This window comes from Microtus pennsylvanicus, chromosome 6, assembly GCF_037038515.1.
Source record: "Microtus pennsylvanicus isolate mMicPen1 chromosome 6, mMicPen1.hap1, whole genome shotgun sequence".
Taxonomy (NCBI): domain Eukaryota; kingdom Metazoa; phylum Chordata; class Mammalia; order Rodentia; family Cricetidae; genus Microtus; species Microtus pennsylvanicus.
Genome location: NC_134584.1, coordinates 128,041,281 through 128,055,915, shown reverse-complemented (window position 1 = coordinate 128,055,915; position 14,635 = coordinate 128,041,281). Strand labels below are relative to the sequence as shown.

The 14,635-nt window shown below is 40.5% G+C and overlaps 1 protein-coding gene across 1 annotated transcript in view; it reads right to left on the bottom strand.

Annotated features, from left to right (window-relative positions):
• The window catches only part of Ccny (cyclin Y), an 83,407-nt gene that overhangs the window by 20,867 nt on the left and 47,905 nt on the right, over nt 1-14,635 (bottom strand). The window contains exons 4-7 of the mRNA XM_075977746.1: nt 10,348-10,448; nt 5,913-5,948; nt 2,449-2,506; nt 2,238-2,357 (exon numbers count right to left, since the gene is read on the bottom strand). Coding sequence (XP_075833861.1) covers nt 2,238-2,357; nt 2,449-2,506; nt 5,913-5,948; nt 10,348-10,448 — 315 coding nt within the window. The remainder of the gene's footprint in view (nt 1-2,237; nt 2,358-2,448; nt 2,507-5,912; nt 5,949-10,347; nt 10,449-14,635) is intronic.

Genomic DNA, 14,635 nt, shown 5'->3' with positions numbered 1-14,635 from the left:
GCATTTTGGGATGGGAGATTAAATGCAAACTCACCAAATCTAGGACACACATAAACACAACTCCAACAAAGATAAAATTATTTCAGCATGAATTTAAAAAATTATGCAAGGTCAGGTATATGGTCTGAATTCAAACACAACACAATTTCTTTTTGGGTGTTAATCCTGTAGTCTTATAGCTATTCTGTTTAGCCCAACAGATATGGCTCCAATAAGGCTAAGATCAAGTCAGCAACATAAGTTGACAGCTTCATTCCATTCCCAGTTATATTCTAATTCATATATTATCAGTCTATGTTAGGGCATGAGAACTATTATCCAAACTCTCAGCACTCACTGATGTTCTACATATTCTAACTTGTGACCAAGAAACAAATTATTTTAAGGGAATTATAGCTTCCTGTTTATAAAATTCTAAAACTTTTCCACTTGGATTTTTAGTACTTGACGCTATATTGTTTTATATATATATATATATATATATATATATATATATATACACACACACACACACACATATATGTGTATATATATGTATATATTTTTCAGCACACTCAAGGCGGCACCTCACTGACAGAGCTATTGTGCGATTTGATCCCTAGCACTGCATCATTGCCCCTTCCTGCCTCTCCCTCCCACTTCCTCATTTCTCCCTACCCCTTACTTCCTAGGATTTTTGTGTTGCATAGGCTGGCATTAAACTTCAGGGCACAAGTAATCCTCCTGCCTCAGTCTCCCAAGTATCTAGGATTCTTGCTGCATGCCACCAAATCCAGATAAAATCTTTACCAGTTCACAGTACTTTGTTATAGAACAAGTCTGAAAGTCTTTGAGGGTTCCCTACAGTAAAAATGGAAACACTGCTTTAGTTGCTTTGGAGCTTTTACTGAAAGCTGGATGAGCAAGCATTAACTAAGATTCCCACTTGGAAGCTTGGTTCTTTCTGCTCTTCCAACACTATTTCTATATAGCTAAGAGTGACTACTAAGAAAACCTCAAACCTACAAGCACACATACAAACTTCTTAGAATTTGTAATCAGAGGAACACTCTATCTTTTGCTCTTTAAAGGTAATCTTTGCAGATCTGGAGGCTATCCCAATCATCTATGAGGTATCAGGACAGCGGCATATACAATAGTGAACTCAAGGTTTCCTGCTTCCAAGACTGCCATGAGGGGAAAGAGAACAGGGAGAGGACAGAAGGAGAAAGATGAGGAACACTTAAGATGATCAACTCACAATGTTGGTATTTTTTATCATGAATGGAAATGTCACAGTGAAACATACTAATCTGTATATTATTTATAATAACTCAGTTTTCTTACAGCATAAATTTTACCCTTAATCTCATCAATGGTCTCCTGATTTTTCAGCCCTTCTTTTCTGGAAACCATACTGCTGAATTCCTGTTTTGTAGTATAAATTCTTGTTAGGAAACAATGCATGTACTCCCCAGTTTGATCTCAGAACCTACGGCCATTCTAGATCAGTAAGGATTATATGGACAGGTCTCACCCTGCAGCCAGCCAGGCAGTGAACAATCATGAACCAATACATAAATGAGCAAATGGCTAACTGTTGAGTTAGTCCAGGTCATAAAAACTAGTGTGGAGAGACTCGGGACCAAATCTTCTGTTAGACAACAGTTTCCCCAGAAACTAGGGAGCCAGAGTCTGTACTCCCAGCGTGCTCCGTAACAGGGAAAGCTCACTTCTGAGTGACATGCAGTGTAAGGGTCAGGGATGATGAGGGTCCACTCTTACACCTAGTTCCTAAACAACATGAAGTTTTAACATCCTAGCAATAGTTTTTTATTCCTAACTTGAGCCTTAAAATGCAGGTTTCCATACTATCTGCATGTCTAACAGACACATTTATACAAAACAAATCAGAAGCTAGTCATAGTTACTAGGCCATAGATACATATAATTCACTGACATTTCACCACATCTTGTATGTGTGCCTGACTACATTCTATTGTCATTAAGATTATTGTGGGGAGTGAACAAAAAGAAACCAGACATTGGGTGAGGATGTTCTTGGTCCATAGTACATCAGCCCCGTGGGAGTCATCCGCATTGAAAACCTCAGCACTGACAGGTTTTGAATGGGACATCATACGTGACTTTCGAATGGGACTTTCAAACACTCCACACTCTGAAGATATCCATTCTCTAGTCTCACAGAAGACATAAGCTTCTACAAGTTTACTCAGGGTCTCTACAGTCGCACTCACCAGGGTGACAATGGCACATTCAGCTGTCAGCTGAGCAGCACTGAACAGTGTCCGAACGAACCGGTAAATCTGCTTCTGCTCTGGGTTGTGTTTGTCATAATCTGGTGGCACTTCGGATTTCTAGAAAACAGGAAGTTTTCAGATGACTGCCACCTGACAGGACCAAGAACAGATCACTAAACCATCTCATGAAACACAAGAAGGCGATTACCGAAAGAGGGTGGAGGTTTTCATCAAAAATATCTAAGAGCATCCTTCCATCTGGGTCCCTAGTGAGGAAAAGCAATAGAAATCAGAGTTTACTTTCTGTAGAATAAATGTCACTCAAAATGAAACAAAACACATTTCAGTTCAACAGACAGAAACTGCAAAATTTAAGAAACACTGCTGGTTATTTGTCAATAATGGAGTTATTTTTTCCAGGTACAATATTAAATCATTTTTGTTGCTGCTGCTGCTGTTGAATCCGCAGAGATAAAAACCTCAAGGCGAATTAAGCAAAAATGTTGGTTTTTCCAAATTTTCCCTCTCAATTTCTTAGGTTAGCATACAGAGTAATGATGGGTTTCATCTTGATCTCACACACGTGTCACTTATGCTGTTCTTGTTCCACATTCCCCTTCCACAGGTTTTCTCTCCAACTCTGGCTGCTTTTCTTTTTTTTTTTTAAGATTTATTTATTTATTAGGTATACAACATTCTGCCTCGATGCGTGCCCACACGCCAGAAGAGGGTGCCAGATCTCAGATGGTTGTGAGCCACCATGTGGTTGCTGGGAATTGAACTCAGGACCTCTGGAAGAGCAGCCAGTGCTCTTAACCTCTGAGCCATCTCTCCAGCCTCTACCCTAGTCAGTTCCTGTCTATTTTTTTTTTAAATCTCATGTATTCCACTGCTGTTTTCCATCTTCTCTCTCATGATCCCCTACAATTTTCAAATGAACCAAATCTAAAATGATCTAATTTTAACATCATTTTTTCTGACTGTTGGTAACCATATGTGAAGCAGTTTGGGGAAAGGGGTACGCAGCAGGCAACGAATATTAGTCTTAAATGCTTACAAGACACACTAAGAACTCCAGCAATAAAGGAATCGAGCCTGAGACATTTCTAGCAGCACTCACCTGTACTGGATCACGTGATTGTACTATGGCTTTTATTCTGAACACACTGTACAAATACTGTACCTTGCAGCCCCACAATGCCAAGGAAACTGCCTGAATCACCCAGCTGGGACTTGAGACTACTGGAAATTATGAACTGTAGCATTTTTACTGTACATACAAAGGTATTTGACCTTATAGAAGCATAACGGTTTAATTAAGAAAAATAAAGAATTTTAGTATTTTCCTACGTCATGTCTCAGCATGGCAACATCAAACTTAATGTCTCTCTGGATTATGGTGTGTTATAAGATCTGACCTTAGAAAATACAGTAGGAGTTGATGACCTGAATTTCATAAACTACCATGCAGTAAATCTGGTATAAGAAGAACAGAATTTTCAGCAATTTCTGAAATGGTACTAAACACACTTCTTCTATTTTGTCTTGGGTATATATGTGAAGCAGCATCTGCACCATTAAAAATTATGAAAGTATCAACAAATCCAGAAAAACGTTCAAAAGTCTTTGTGCCCTGCAGTATAAATATTCAGCTAAGATTTCTTCATGTAAAAATAAAAAGGACATCTATCACACAAGTCTGCAAGTTTGTTTTCCTTCTAATAAATGGTAAAATTACATTTCACACTGTAGTAAATTTCTCATCAGCATGTGTGGTTTGTGTATCAATTTTATAAAGTAATACAGAAGGACTGTGAAGGGAACAATGTTTAGAAGCACTGGGCCTTACAGTTGACAAGGCTACTGGCCATCGGTCTACATGTGGCAAATAGGGCTGTGGCCTCTGGTCCACACAGCACCTTAGGATGCTGACCTCAGGTATACAGTACTTTGTGGTGTTAGCTTCAGGTTCATATAGTGCTTTGGGTTACTGGTGTGTGCTCCACACAGCACCTTGGGCTGGTTTCTGATCTCATAATGCCTTGAACTACACAGCACTTTGGATCACTGCTGGCTTGGGATATACGTCACTGAAGAGGGCATTGCTTAACATCCATGGAACTCTTGGCTCAATTCTCAACCACAAAACAAGAACAAAGAAATCTCTTAAAGATGCTAAGCTGGTTTAAAAGAACATCTGCATCTCACCACTGGTCTTACATATAGTTTCAGCTTTAGTGTTTTCAAAGTTTGGATTTGTACCACAGAAATGATAGGACAAAATCTGCACTGCTACTGATATCCCAGCTTAGATGCCAAAGCTGTTCTACCTGTCTTACATGTAAAATGTCTGCTTCACAGAGCTGTGCTTCCCTAACACTGCTCCCCAGACACTGCCATCTACACTGCACTCCATGGCCTCTCAACTCTCCCATGTGCAAACAGCCTGAGGAGTTATGGGGCCTGTCTCGCTCTGCTTCGTGGCCCTTCCTGTTCTCAAACTAGTTTTGCACTTAATATTATGTCTACAAACACACCACATTAGTTACTGAAATGTGACTGTAGTTAAGTGGCCTCTGTGTTTATGAAAATTAAGTGGGTACATTGAAAAAGTCCAATAAAAGGAAATCACTGAAAAAAAGTTTGGTACATTTCATGACAAAAACCTAAAATGATCTACACTCAGTGTTCTGCAGACAGCGTTCAACTTCTTACTACTGGGGAAAACATGTTTGGAAAGGATGAATTACAGATACGGCTTAAGGCGCCAGACATGAAGCACAATTAAATTAGCAAACAAATCAATTATATTTTTCTTCCTTTTAAATTATTTTTATTATTTTTAATTATTTGTCTGTGTGTCTGTGCATGTGAGTGCAGGCGACTATACAGAAGTCAAAGGTGTCATATGCACTTGGAGCTGGAGCTATGAGGCTGTGAGCTGCTCAATGTGGGCACTGGGAACCAAACTCAGGTCCTCTGCAAAAGCAATGAGCACTTTTGACTGGTGAATTTTCTCTACAAACCCTATTTCCTCCTTTAAAAAAAGTGTGAGTGTACCTGTGTGTGAAAGTATGCCCACATGTGGAGTTGCCCCCATGGAGGCCAGAAGAGGGCATCATATCCCTTGGAGCTGGAGCTATTGGTGTTTTCAAGCTGTACAATATGGGTGACTAAGAGCCAAATTCTGGTCTTCATGACTTAGCAACAAGAAGAACTCTTAAACTGCTAACTCACCTTCTCAAGTTCATACTTAACTATTTAAGAACGATCTAAAATCCAGTTTTACTAGACTCAGCAAATTTATATTATAACCATTGCAAGATACACTTTTATCAGGAAGAGCTTTTATCATATTTTGTCAAAATTTCCCACTGAATTCAAACTAAAACTAGGATTTTGTAAAACACAGAATTCTTAGTTAAGTTGTACAGAAAATAACCAGTGAAGAGGAATTCTGAGCCTTCTCACACGGTCTGCTCACAGCACCAGTCACCAGCTGTGGTGCTCCTGGTCCAGGAGGAGCTCTGCTCCTCCCTGGCACTCTGGTGCATTAACCTGTAGAAGGTCTATCGAAACACGAGTTAACAATATAAATTCAAGGTTAGGAACGAGAAGAACATAACAAGACAACATGTGATACTTTTAGTGCGGAATTACATGTCCACATACCTGTTTTTGATGTGGTAATATATTGCAAGAGCTACACTGTAAAACAAAACATAGAAATTCAGTGTTCCATAAACACACTCACCATTTCATGTACTAGACACTATCAGGCAGAGATCACTAAATTAAAAGCCACACAATCCATCTGTAAAGCTCCATTTCAGTCAGAGTGCTGATCAGAACATACTGCACACTAAGTCACTCTGGTGATCACTTCCAGGAATTGTGAGATTGTTTTTGGAAACAGTACAGCAACAGTGGAAAGTTACAGCTTTTCTATCAGAGTTTTAGCTTTCCTCACTTTTAAAATGCAGGTACTACATAGAAGTGCTACAAATTAAACCTATTTAGAAATCTCCAATTCACTGCCTACTGGGCTAGGCAGATTATAAGTTTGTTTGTTTGTTTGTTTGTTTACAACCAGAAAGAACAGTGAGCAGCAGGGTGGTTGGTTTTCCTCAAACACCACCTTGACCATCCTGGCCAGCTATGTGGCACAGTCACTCATTTCTTCAGATGGTGGTGTCGCTTACCTGGGGCCTGTCTTAAAACTGTCTAAACGTTTTAAATATCTGAATATAATAAACATTCATTTCCCTCAATTTTCTTCCTAACGTAAAATACAATACATTTAACACAGAAATTTTGGGAAATATAGAAAGCTTAAAAAAATATCTGAGTTGAGATGTAGTTCAGTGGCAGAGTGCTTGCCTAGCAAATGTGTGGTCCTGTGTTTGATTCCCTGTACTGGGGGGGGAGGGGGAAAGCAATTTCAAAACAAAATTGTCTTTTAGCCAAGAATGATGATAAACACCTATAATGCCATCACTTGGGAAGCAGGAGAATGGAGTTAGAGGCCAGCATGGTTACAAAAAAACTTTATATCAAAACAAAAGAAAACAATCTCTTTGCCCCCATATAACTACTATCAGTCTGAGATACAGTTATTATTTCTACCTATATTTGTGTGACAAAGAGGCTGGCATCCTATACTTAGCCATGTTAATGCTTTTCTCACCTTAGGAAATATTCCTATATGAACATGATTTTAAAAGCTGCTAGTTATATTTCTTAATTTGATTGTTGAATAATCATTCTCCGTAACTGAATATTTAAATTGTATGTAATGCTCAGTAATTAATTCACACCATAATAACCTGGTTCACAAATATCTGTGCAATCTACGGTTCTATTATTTCTATAGGAAAGCATCCTACAATGCAACTGCGGCCTCCCAATACACACTATTAAGTATTTTACCAGCGCATGATCAATGTATTCCTCACCAGTGTTCTTTCACTTCAGATTCACTAACACCTTGAAAACTTTGATAAAACCTTTTTCTTCTGAACAGAAAATGGCATAGTTTTGATTATGATCAAGTTGACTGGCTACCTTAAAAAAATAATGTTCCTGTGAGTTCGAGGCCAGCCTTGACTACAAGAGCAAGTTCCAGGAAGGCTAAGACTGTCACACAGAGAAACCCTGTCTCATAAAACAAAACAAAACAAAACAAAAAATCAACTGACCAAACAAAAAATCTGAAATTCTTTCTACTCCTTTTGTCTTATTTTAAAATATAGAAAAATGCCTCCAAGTTATTTTCTTAGCCTCTAAGAACAAATCCTTTGCAGGACTGCAATGTGCTCCAGTTCTCAAGAGAACAGAAATGGCCCTCAAGAAACCACCAGAGGTAAAGATGATGGGAGGGGTGGCAACAGAGACCTAAGCCAGGCTCTGAGATCTCCAAGAAGCTTGGGTGTGTACTGCATTTACTGAGAGTGAACCAGACGCCCCCAGCAAAGGCTTATATTCTGATTCACATCTCTTCCCAGACCCATAGACTTACATGAACTCAACTAAGTGTGAAGATACTTAGGACCAAGGGGTAACAGTAACAGGTCCTTCTTCCTCAAACCTCTAAAGGCATCTGAGCTGATGGCGGTGGGGGTGGGGGTGGAAGAGGGCTATGACTTAGGTGAAAGGGCTTCAGAGTTTCTTCCTGTGCATTCAAAGCCCTACCATAGACCCTATATTCTAAATAAGACATATCAGGTTCAAACAGCAGATAAGGATTTCTGACTTGTGTAAGTTGTAACCTTTTCTTTTACTACATCATCTTTAGAGAGAAGAAAAGCACTGCTTAGTTATCAATTAGTTACAATGTGGTGGTGAGAGTCACCTCAAACCTAATGACTGGTTTAGTTATTAACTAGAATTAATAGCTTGCTCCCCATTCTTCCCACAAAGGCAATGGCATTAGAGACATAGGCTACATAAAAAAGATTTGTAACTGTGGGCAACACACCTGCCTTCTCCTTAGTCAGAGCTGTATGAGCAAGGATATGGCAATCCTAACATCTCTGGTGGGTGGTCAATAAGAAGCAGCTGTCCTAGAGGACCACACTGGTGAGGCATGAACAATGGAATACAATGGACTCCTCAGGTTCCCTCTGCTCCTCTTTAGCTACCATTTGTGACAGTTCTAGGATTTAGCATGACTGTGGAGCTGGAGATTGGTAAGTCTAGCTCCATATGACAGATTTGGCATTTAAACTAGTGATAGGCATATTATATATAGGAATATAGTAAAGACTCTATTCCCTCAAAGTGCAAGTCACCATTTCACTTCCCCTACATTGGCTTCACCCTAACCCTGCAGCCTATCTCCCAGTAGAGCCCACCTTTCCACTTCTCCCACTGTTAGAATCATCCCCCAAACCTCCAGTCATCCTGGCCCCAGCAAAATTTGCAAATTCTCTTGTCAACTTGAGCAATCCCCAATTTACAGGGGTGCTGTCACACCAAATCAGTTTATGAAACAGTCAATGGTTTAGAACTCAAAAGTATTCTCTGAAAAGAACAGCAGCTGGTTTAGGAAATACATGTTATGCCCAAGATATCCAGAATATCCACAACAAATATAGTTTTAATGATTGTTCAATTCAATGACAAAGATGAGAATAAGAGGGTACTGGACTTGAGAGAAACAAACAAAAAAAATCAGAAAGGGAATGGGATGTTCCTTTTTGGTAAATGAGGGTAAGGTTAGATGAAGGGGGGGGGCTCATAGCTGACTGTTTTGTCTACCCTCTGCTTCTTCTTTCCCTTCTAAGTGTTTTGTGATGCAGAGCTGCTGTTTGGATTCATCCGGTTAGTTACTACCTTTAGGTTTTGAGTACTTCATCTCCTTGACCATGGGAGCTAGTTACAGTCCTCAGTACCTGGATTGAGGCAGTGATTGTCACATACAACTGTAAACAGTGCCTGCAACTCAGAAAACTTGGCCCATGAAAACAGAACATTTTATAGGTAGCAATTTTAGTACTTCATGTGCTAATATGGTTTTTTTATTAGATGTTATAATGTAACAAACAGAAATAAAATGTCCCAGATTTTCAGTCAGGCTGTTGAACCCAGGCCCTAATATAAAAGTTCTTTGAGATCCCTGGCAGGTATGGCTGCTGTCATTATGCTGATGGGCACAGGACAGTAGAGGGAAAATCAGCTCTTTGCCTCTGTACATGAGAAAAGTGAATCCCCCCCCCCCACACACACTCACAAATGTGACCCAAAGACTCCCCCTTCTTCCTTTCAAGTCCATTTTAAGAAAAGGATCTGAGGCCAAATGTAGAAAGATGCTCCCTCAATCCTCCGGCAGCGGACGGGATCATGGCTAGACCACCCTACTCTCAGCACAGCCTGTCTCCATGCGGGAAGGAGGAAGGTCTCGTTTCATTTAAAAGTCAAAATACTATTGGCTCTATGCCAGGATGGCTTCAGTCAAAACTGAAAGGGAAAATTTTGTACATACTTAAACATGATAAAAAGAACATATTTTAGGACATCAAGATTTAAAATAAGGTAAAATGCTAGTTTCTTTATATAAATAGAAATATGCACAAATATTCTGAATACCCACATCTTAGCTGTCACAACCACTTTCTAAAAAAAAATATGATTCTCATGTAATGACTCTCCCAGGACCTATAAACAGCTTTTGGTAAGATAATGAAGTCTGCACACCCTGGGGACTGGAGTAACAGCTCATGGATTAAAAGCACTGCCTGCTTTTCCAGAGGAGCCCAGCATCCACGTGGCAATTACAATACTCTATAACTCTAGGCATATGGGGTCTGTCTGGCCTCTAAAGGCACTGTATTCACACTGTGCACAAACATACACACAGGCAAAATACCCGTACACATGAAACAAAAGTAACTTTAAAAACAAAAAATCTTGCCAGGTATAGTGGTCTCCCAGAACTTGGGAGGCAGAAGAAGGAAGATCTCTGTGATTTCGGGGCCAGCCTAGTCTACATAGGAAGTTCCAGGAGAGGCAAGACTAGAGAGACCCTGTCTCAAAACAACAACAACACAAAAACAAATGAACCCCCAGCCCCAAAACAAATAAACCAAAAAGAAGTCTGCATACCCACCATTTGATGGTGTACTTGAGGTTTGGCTGACTGACTGTGCTGTCATCTAGGAAGATGGTGGAACAGGAGCTGTACTTCCTTGATGTCTGGCCTGGAGGATGCTAGAAAACAAGATGACAAGAGTAACACAAGACTGAAAATTCTGCCAAGCGTCTGCCAGCTAGTTTTTGTCAACCTGACAGGGCTGAAGTCATGTGGAGGGAGGTAATTTCAGTTGAGGAAGTGCCTCCACTAGATTGCTCTGTGGCAAAGTCTGTAGGGCATTTTCTTGATTAGTGATCTATATAGGAAGGCCCAACAAACTGTGGACGGTGCTACCCCAGGGCTAGTAGTCCTGTGTGCTTTAAGAAAGCAAGCTGAGTAAGCCATGAGGAATAAGTCTGTAAACAGTGTTCCTCCATGGCCTCTGGTTCCTGTCCTCAATTCACTAGGAGATGGACTATGAGTGGAATATTTAAGCTGAAACAAACCCTTCCCTCTCCAAGCTGCTTTTGGTCATAGTATTTGATCACAGCGACAGAAACCCTAGCTGAGACACAATATTGCCCCTTTCTCTGAGATCAGACCACGAAGGAAACATGTCTTAGCAAGAGATCTACCACAGCTAACAGGGCAGAAGTACTAGGCAACAATGGGAGGTGTCTCGCTCTTCCATGCTAATCACCACCACTCCTAGTCACCATCTTTTTATGGGGTCACAGGAAACCTGCAGTATGCAGTAGACATTGGTGAATATACACAGGGAAGGTGGCATCTTAGTTTTATGTAATAAGATCAAGTTGAGAATCCACTGTTCCCATTTCTCTAGATGCAAAGTTGACTTTAGAGACACAAATAATTCAGGCCAGATCAATAAAAAAAACCTCTTGGCTAAACCAGCATAATTCCCAACTCCAGTCTAAATATCCTTCTATCGACAGATAAGTGTAACTCTCGCTGATCTTCAAAGAAACCTCTTTTTGCCATAAAAGTGGACCATCACAGAAATTCACCCCTGGTCAAGATGCAGAGAACTACTAAAGGTGGGGTGCTCATCCATAGTTGATATGTCTGCAATACAATCCTTAGACTTAAGGCTCAGGAAATATCATGGAAGATATTCTAGGAAGAAAAACTATAAAACCCAGAGGCCCAGAATATCAGCTGAGAAACAGTGTTTGCTATACATGACACAGAAATGCACCCATGAAATCTTAACAATATGGCCACCTAAACAAGACCTGCACAATGATATAACTAGCTGATATTCCAAGGTAGATGGGGATAAATCTCACAAGGTTCTACCTCTAGATGAAGAGCTAAAGGCAATTAATGCTCAGTGAGGGAGAGTCAATCTTTTCTAGGGCTAAGTTCCATGACAGGTTATCCTATTCCAAGTGGTCAGCCCTAAACACATATACATATGAGCAACACTAAGTAGACTCAGCAGACTGTATTTATATATAAGTGTATGTTTCTATCATACACTCTCTGTGTGTATATGTCTGTGAGAGAAAGAAGGGAGAGAGAAAAGAGAAATAATTAAGAAGACAATGTCATGAAGTTGAGAGGGAATAGTTGGAGGGGAAGACTGTGAGGTGAGAATAATGGAAATACGTAACCATGGACACCATCCTCACACATGGGAATAAAATACATGTTTAAAAGTAAGACAACAGAGGGACACAGAAGCTCTAACCCAAGTCTGAGTCTGCCCCAGGTAACTAACCACCTGTCTGTTGGTTACTTTGCCTTCCTCTTCCTAGCTGTATTAACTTGTTTATAGAGCAGCAAGAATAGCAGACAGAGCCTCATATGGTCACTATGAGAAGTATTTGATAAGTTCGTGTTAGGGGAGGGATGGCATGGAGAAGGCTCTGCTTCTATACACAGTACTATGTTTTTAAAAATGCCAAGAATGCCTTCGATGTCGGAAGTTTACAACTTCCTACAACGCAGAAGAAAACGCCTATGATAGTGCTTTACTTGAAAAGAGGCTTCATGGCACAGACAGCTGAGAACTCCCAGTCAGCGACAGAGGAGACACTTTCTAGCTAATGGTACTTCTGCTTAGAAGAGAAGCCAGGTGAAAACCTATCAGGAAAAAGCCCAGAATGGATTATTTCCAATGCAGTAAGAGCACTTTTCTTTCAAATAATGTGTATTTTACAAAGTAAATTATGAGTATGTTAAACAAGGTCACTGCAGAGCTAATACTGAAACAAGTCAATCTTTCTACAGAGTGCACATAGTACAAAATAATTTACTGTTTACACCAAGGTCCACTAATACATAAAACCTGTTGGACTGCATGCTGAAAAGGCTAAATACAGTTATTAACTTCAGTTTTAGATACTGAGATTATCAGTTTAGTAATCCCAACACTGATGACTGTTAAGTCCAAGAAACAAGCATGCCTACACAAGCATGCGTGTGTGTGTGTGCGCGCACACACACACACACACACACACACACACACACACACACACACAAAGTGTATAGGGGTGAGTCTCACTGTACCTTCCACAGTGACCCCAACCCTTCATCCTATGTATCTCACCACTGTCACACTTACCAGATCAGAGGGAGGGCCCGTCACCTGTCTAACACTGCACACATGTACCGTGAAGGCATTTTCCTTCCCTGTTTGGTTTGCCCCTTAGAACTGTTCCTCAGGTTGCCTTCTTGATACTATACCCTTCGGGACCGTGTCCTCACCTAAAAAACACTAACCACGCTTTGACATCACCTGCATCCACTCAGCTGTACTCGTCTAGTGCCCAGACTCAGGGTTTCTTGAGTCACCAGATGAGAAGTTGCTCAATTTCTTAGGCTGGCATTGTTCACAGCCCTCCCACCAAGCACAGAAGTCTGCCTCCCCATGATAAATGCAGGATCGTGTGTGAGCCAACTGTGTGAGGGTAACAAACTGGCACCTCGGATCTCATAGACAAGCCTGTGCCATCCAGAAAGGAAGGGCAGCACATTCAGTATGGGAAGACCCCCAAGGAGTCATAGTTACTAAATTGAGATGCTCAAGTTCCTAAAGAGGAGTGGCAGCTAGACCAGGGGCCAGTGATGATTAACAATATCTCTCCATAGTGCAACCATGTAAAAACTCTCATAAGCTGTTTGCAAGAGACACCTTAGCTCACCCTACTATCCTGGAGTATCTTGTCCTGGCTTAGGCCATACATGGCCATCTTGGGCCCAGGCTTGCCTTTAAGGATGTGTGGTCATCTACGTTCAGGACACAGTTAAGTTACTATCAACAGAATCCTTGTTTTAGGATCCTATTTTTGGTGAGAATGAAAGTCTTGCACCTCAGGGCTTGATAGGACCAAAGAAAATAAGTATTAAAAGTGAGATAATATCCAAAGACACAGACAAGGACTGGCATGATGTGGGGAAGAGGCATCCCAATGGTACTGGACACAATATACTCAGGAGGATTCTCAAGTATCCACTGGGGTATTCTGCTACTTGAGTTCTCTACAGCCATAAGAAAAGGAAGCTTGTATCTAAAATAGCATTTTTCTACAACTGGCTGCAGTCTTCTAATGAAACAGATCACATGTGTTTTAGGTTATGATTTTCAGAGCATGGTAGGATCAGAGACACACTCAGTTTTAAATGCTGGAGGGCAATACAATATGGACGTTTATTTAGGTATAGTCCTTATACTGTTGGACTCTTCAGAAAGACTCAAAATTGGGTGTTAACTGCCAACTCTAGGTCAACCTGAAGAACAAAATAATTAAGCACAAGAATGAACTCTGTGTTAGTGAAAAACAAACTTATGAATCCATGCTGAAGATAGATGAACAAATAGTTAAGCAAATGAACAGACAGATGGACACATTTAGGAAGAAAGGGCTTTCCTTATCTTAATAGGATTACTATTGCTGTGAAGAAACACCACAACCAAAGGAACTTGGGAAGGAAAGGGTTTATTTGGCTTTTACTTCCATATCAATGTTCATCATCAAAGGAAGTCAGGACAGCAACTCACACAGGGCAGGAACCTGGAGGTAGGAGATGATGCAGCGGTCATGGAGGAGTGCAGCTTACAGGCTTGCTCAGTCTCCTTTCTTCTAGAACCCAGGACCACCAACCCAGGGATGGGACCACCCACAATGGGCTGGTCCTTCTCTCATCAATCACTAATTAAGAAAATACTTTACAGCTGGATTTTGTGGAGGTATTTTGCCAAATGAAGTATCTTCCTTTCAAATGACTCTAGCCTATGTCAAGTTGACATAAAACTAGCCCACACAGCTGGAGAGATAAGACTGGAAAATTAACTTTG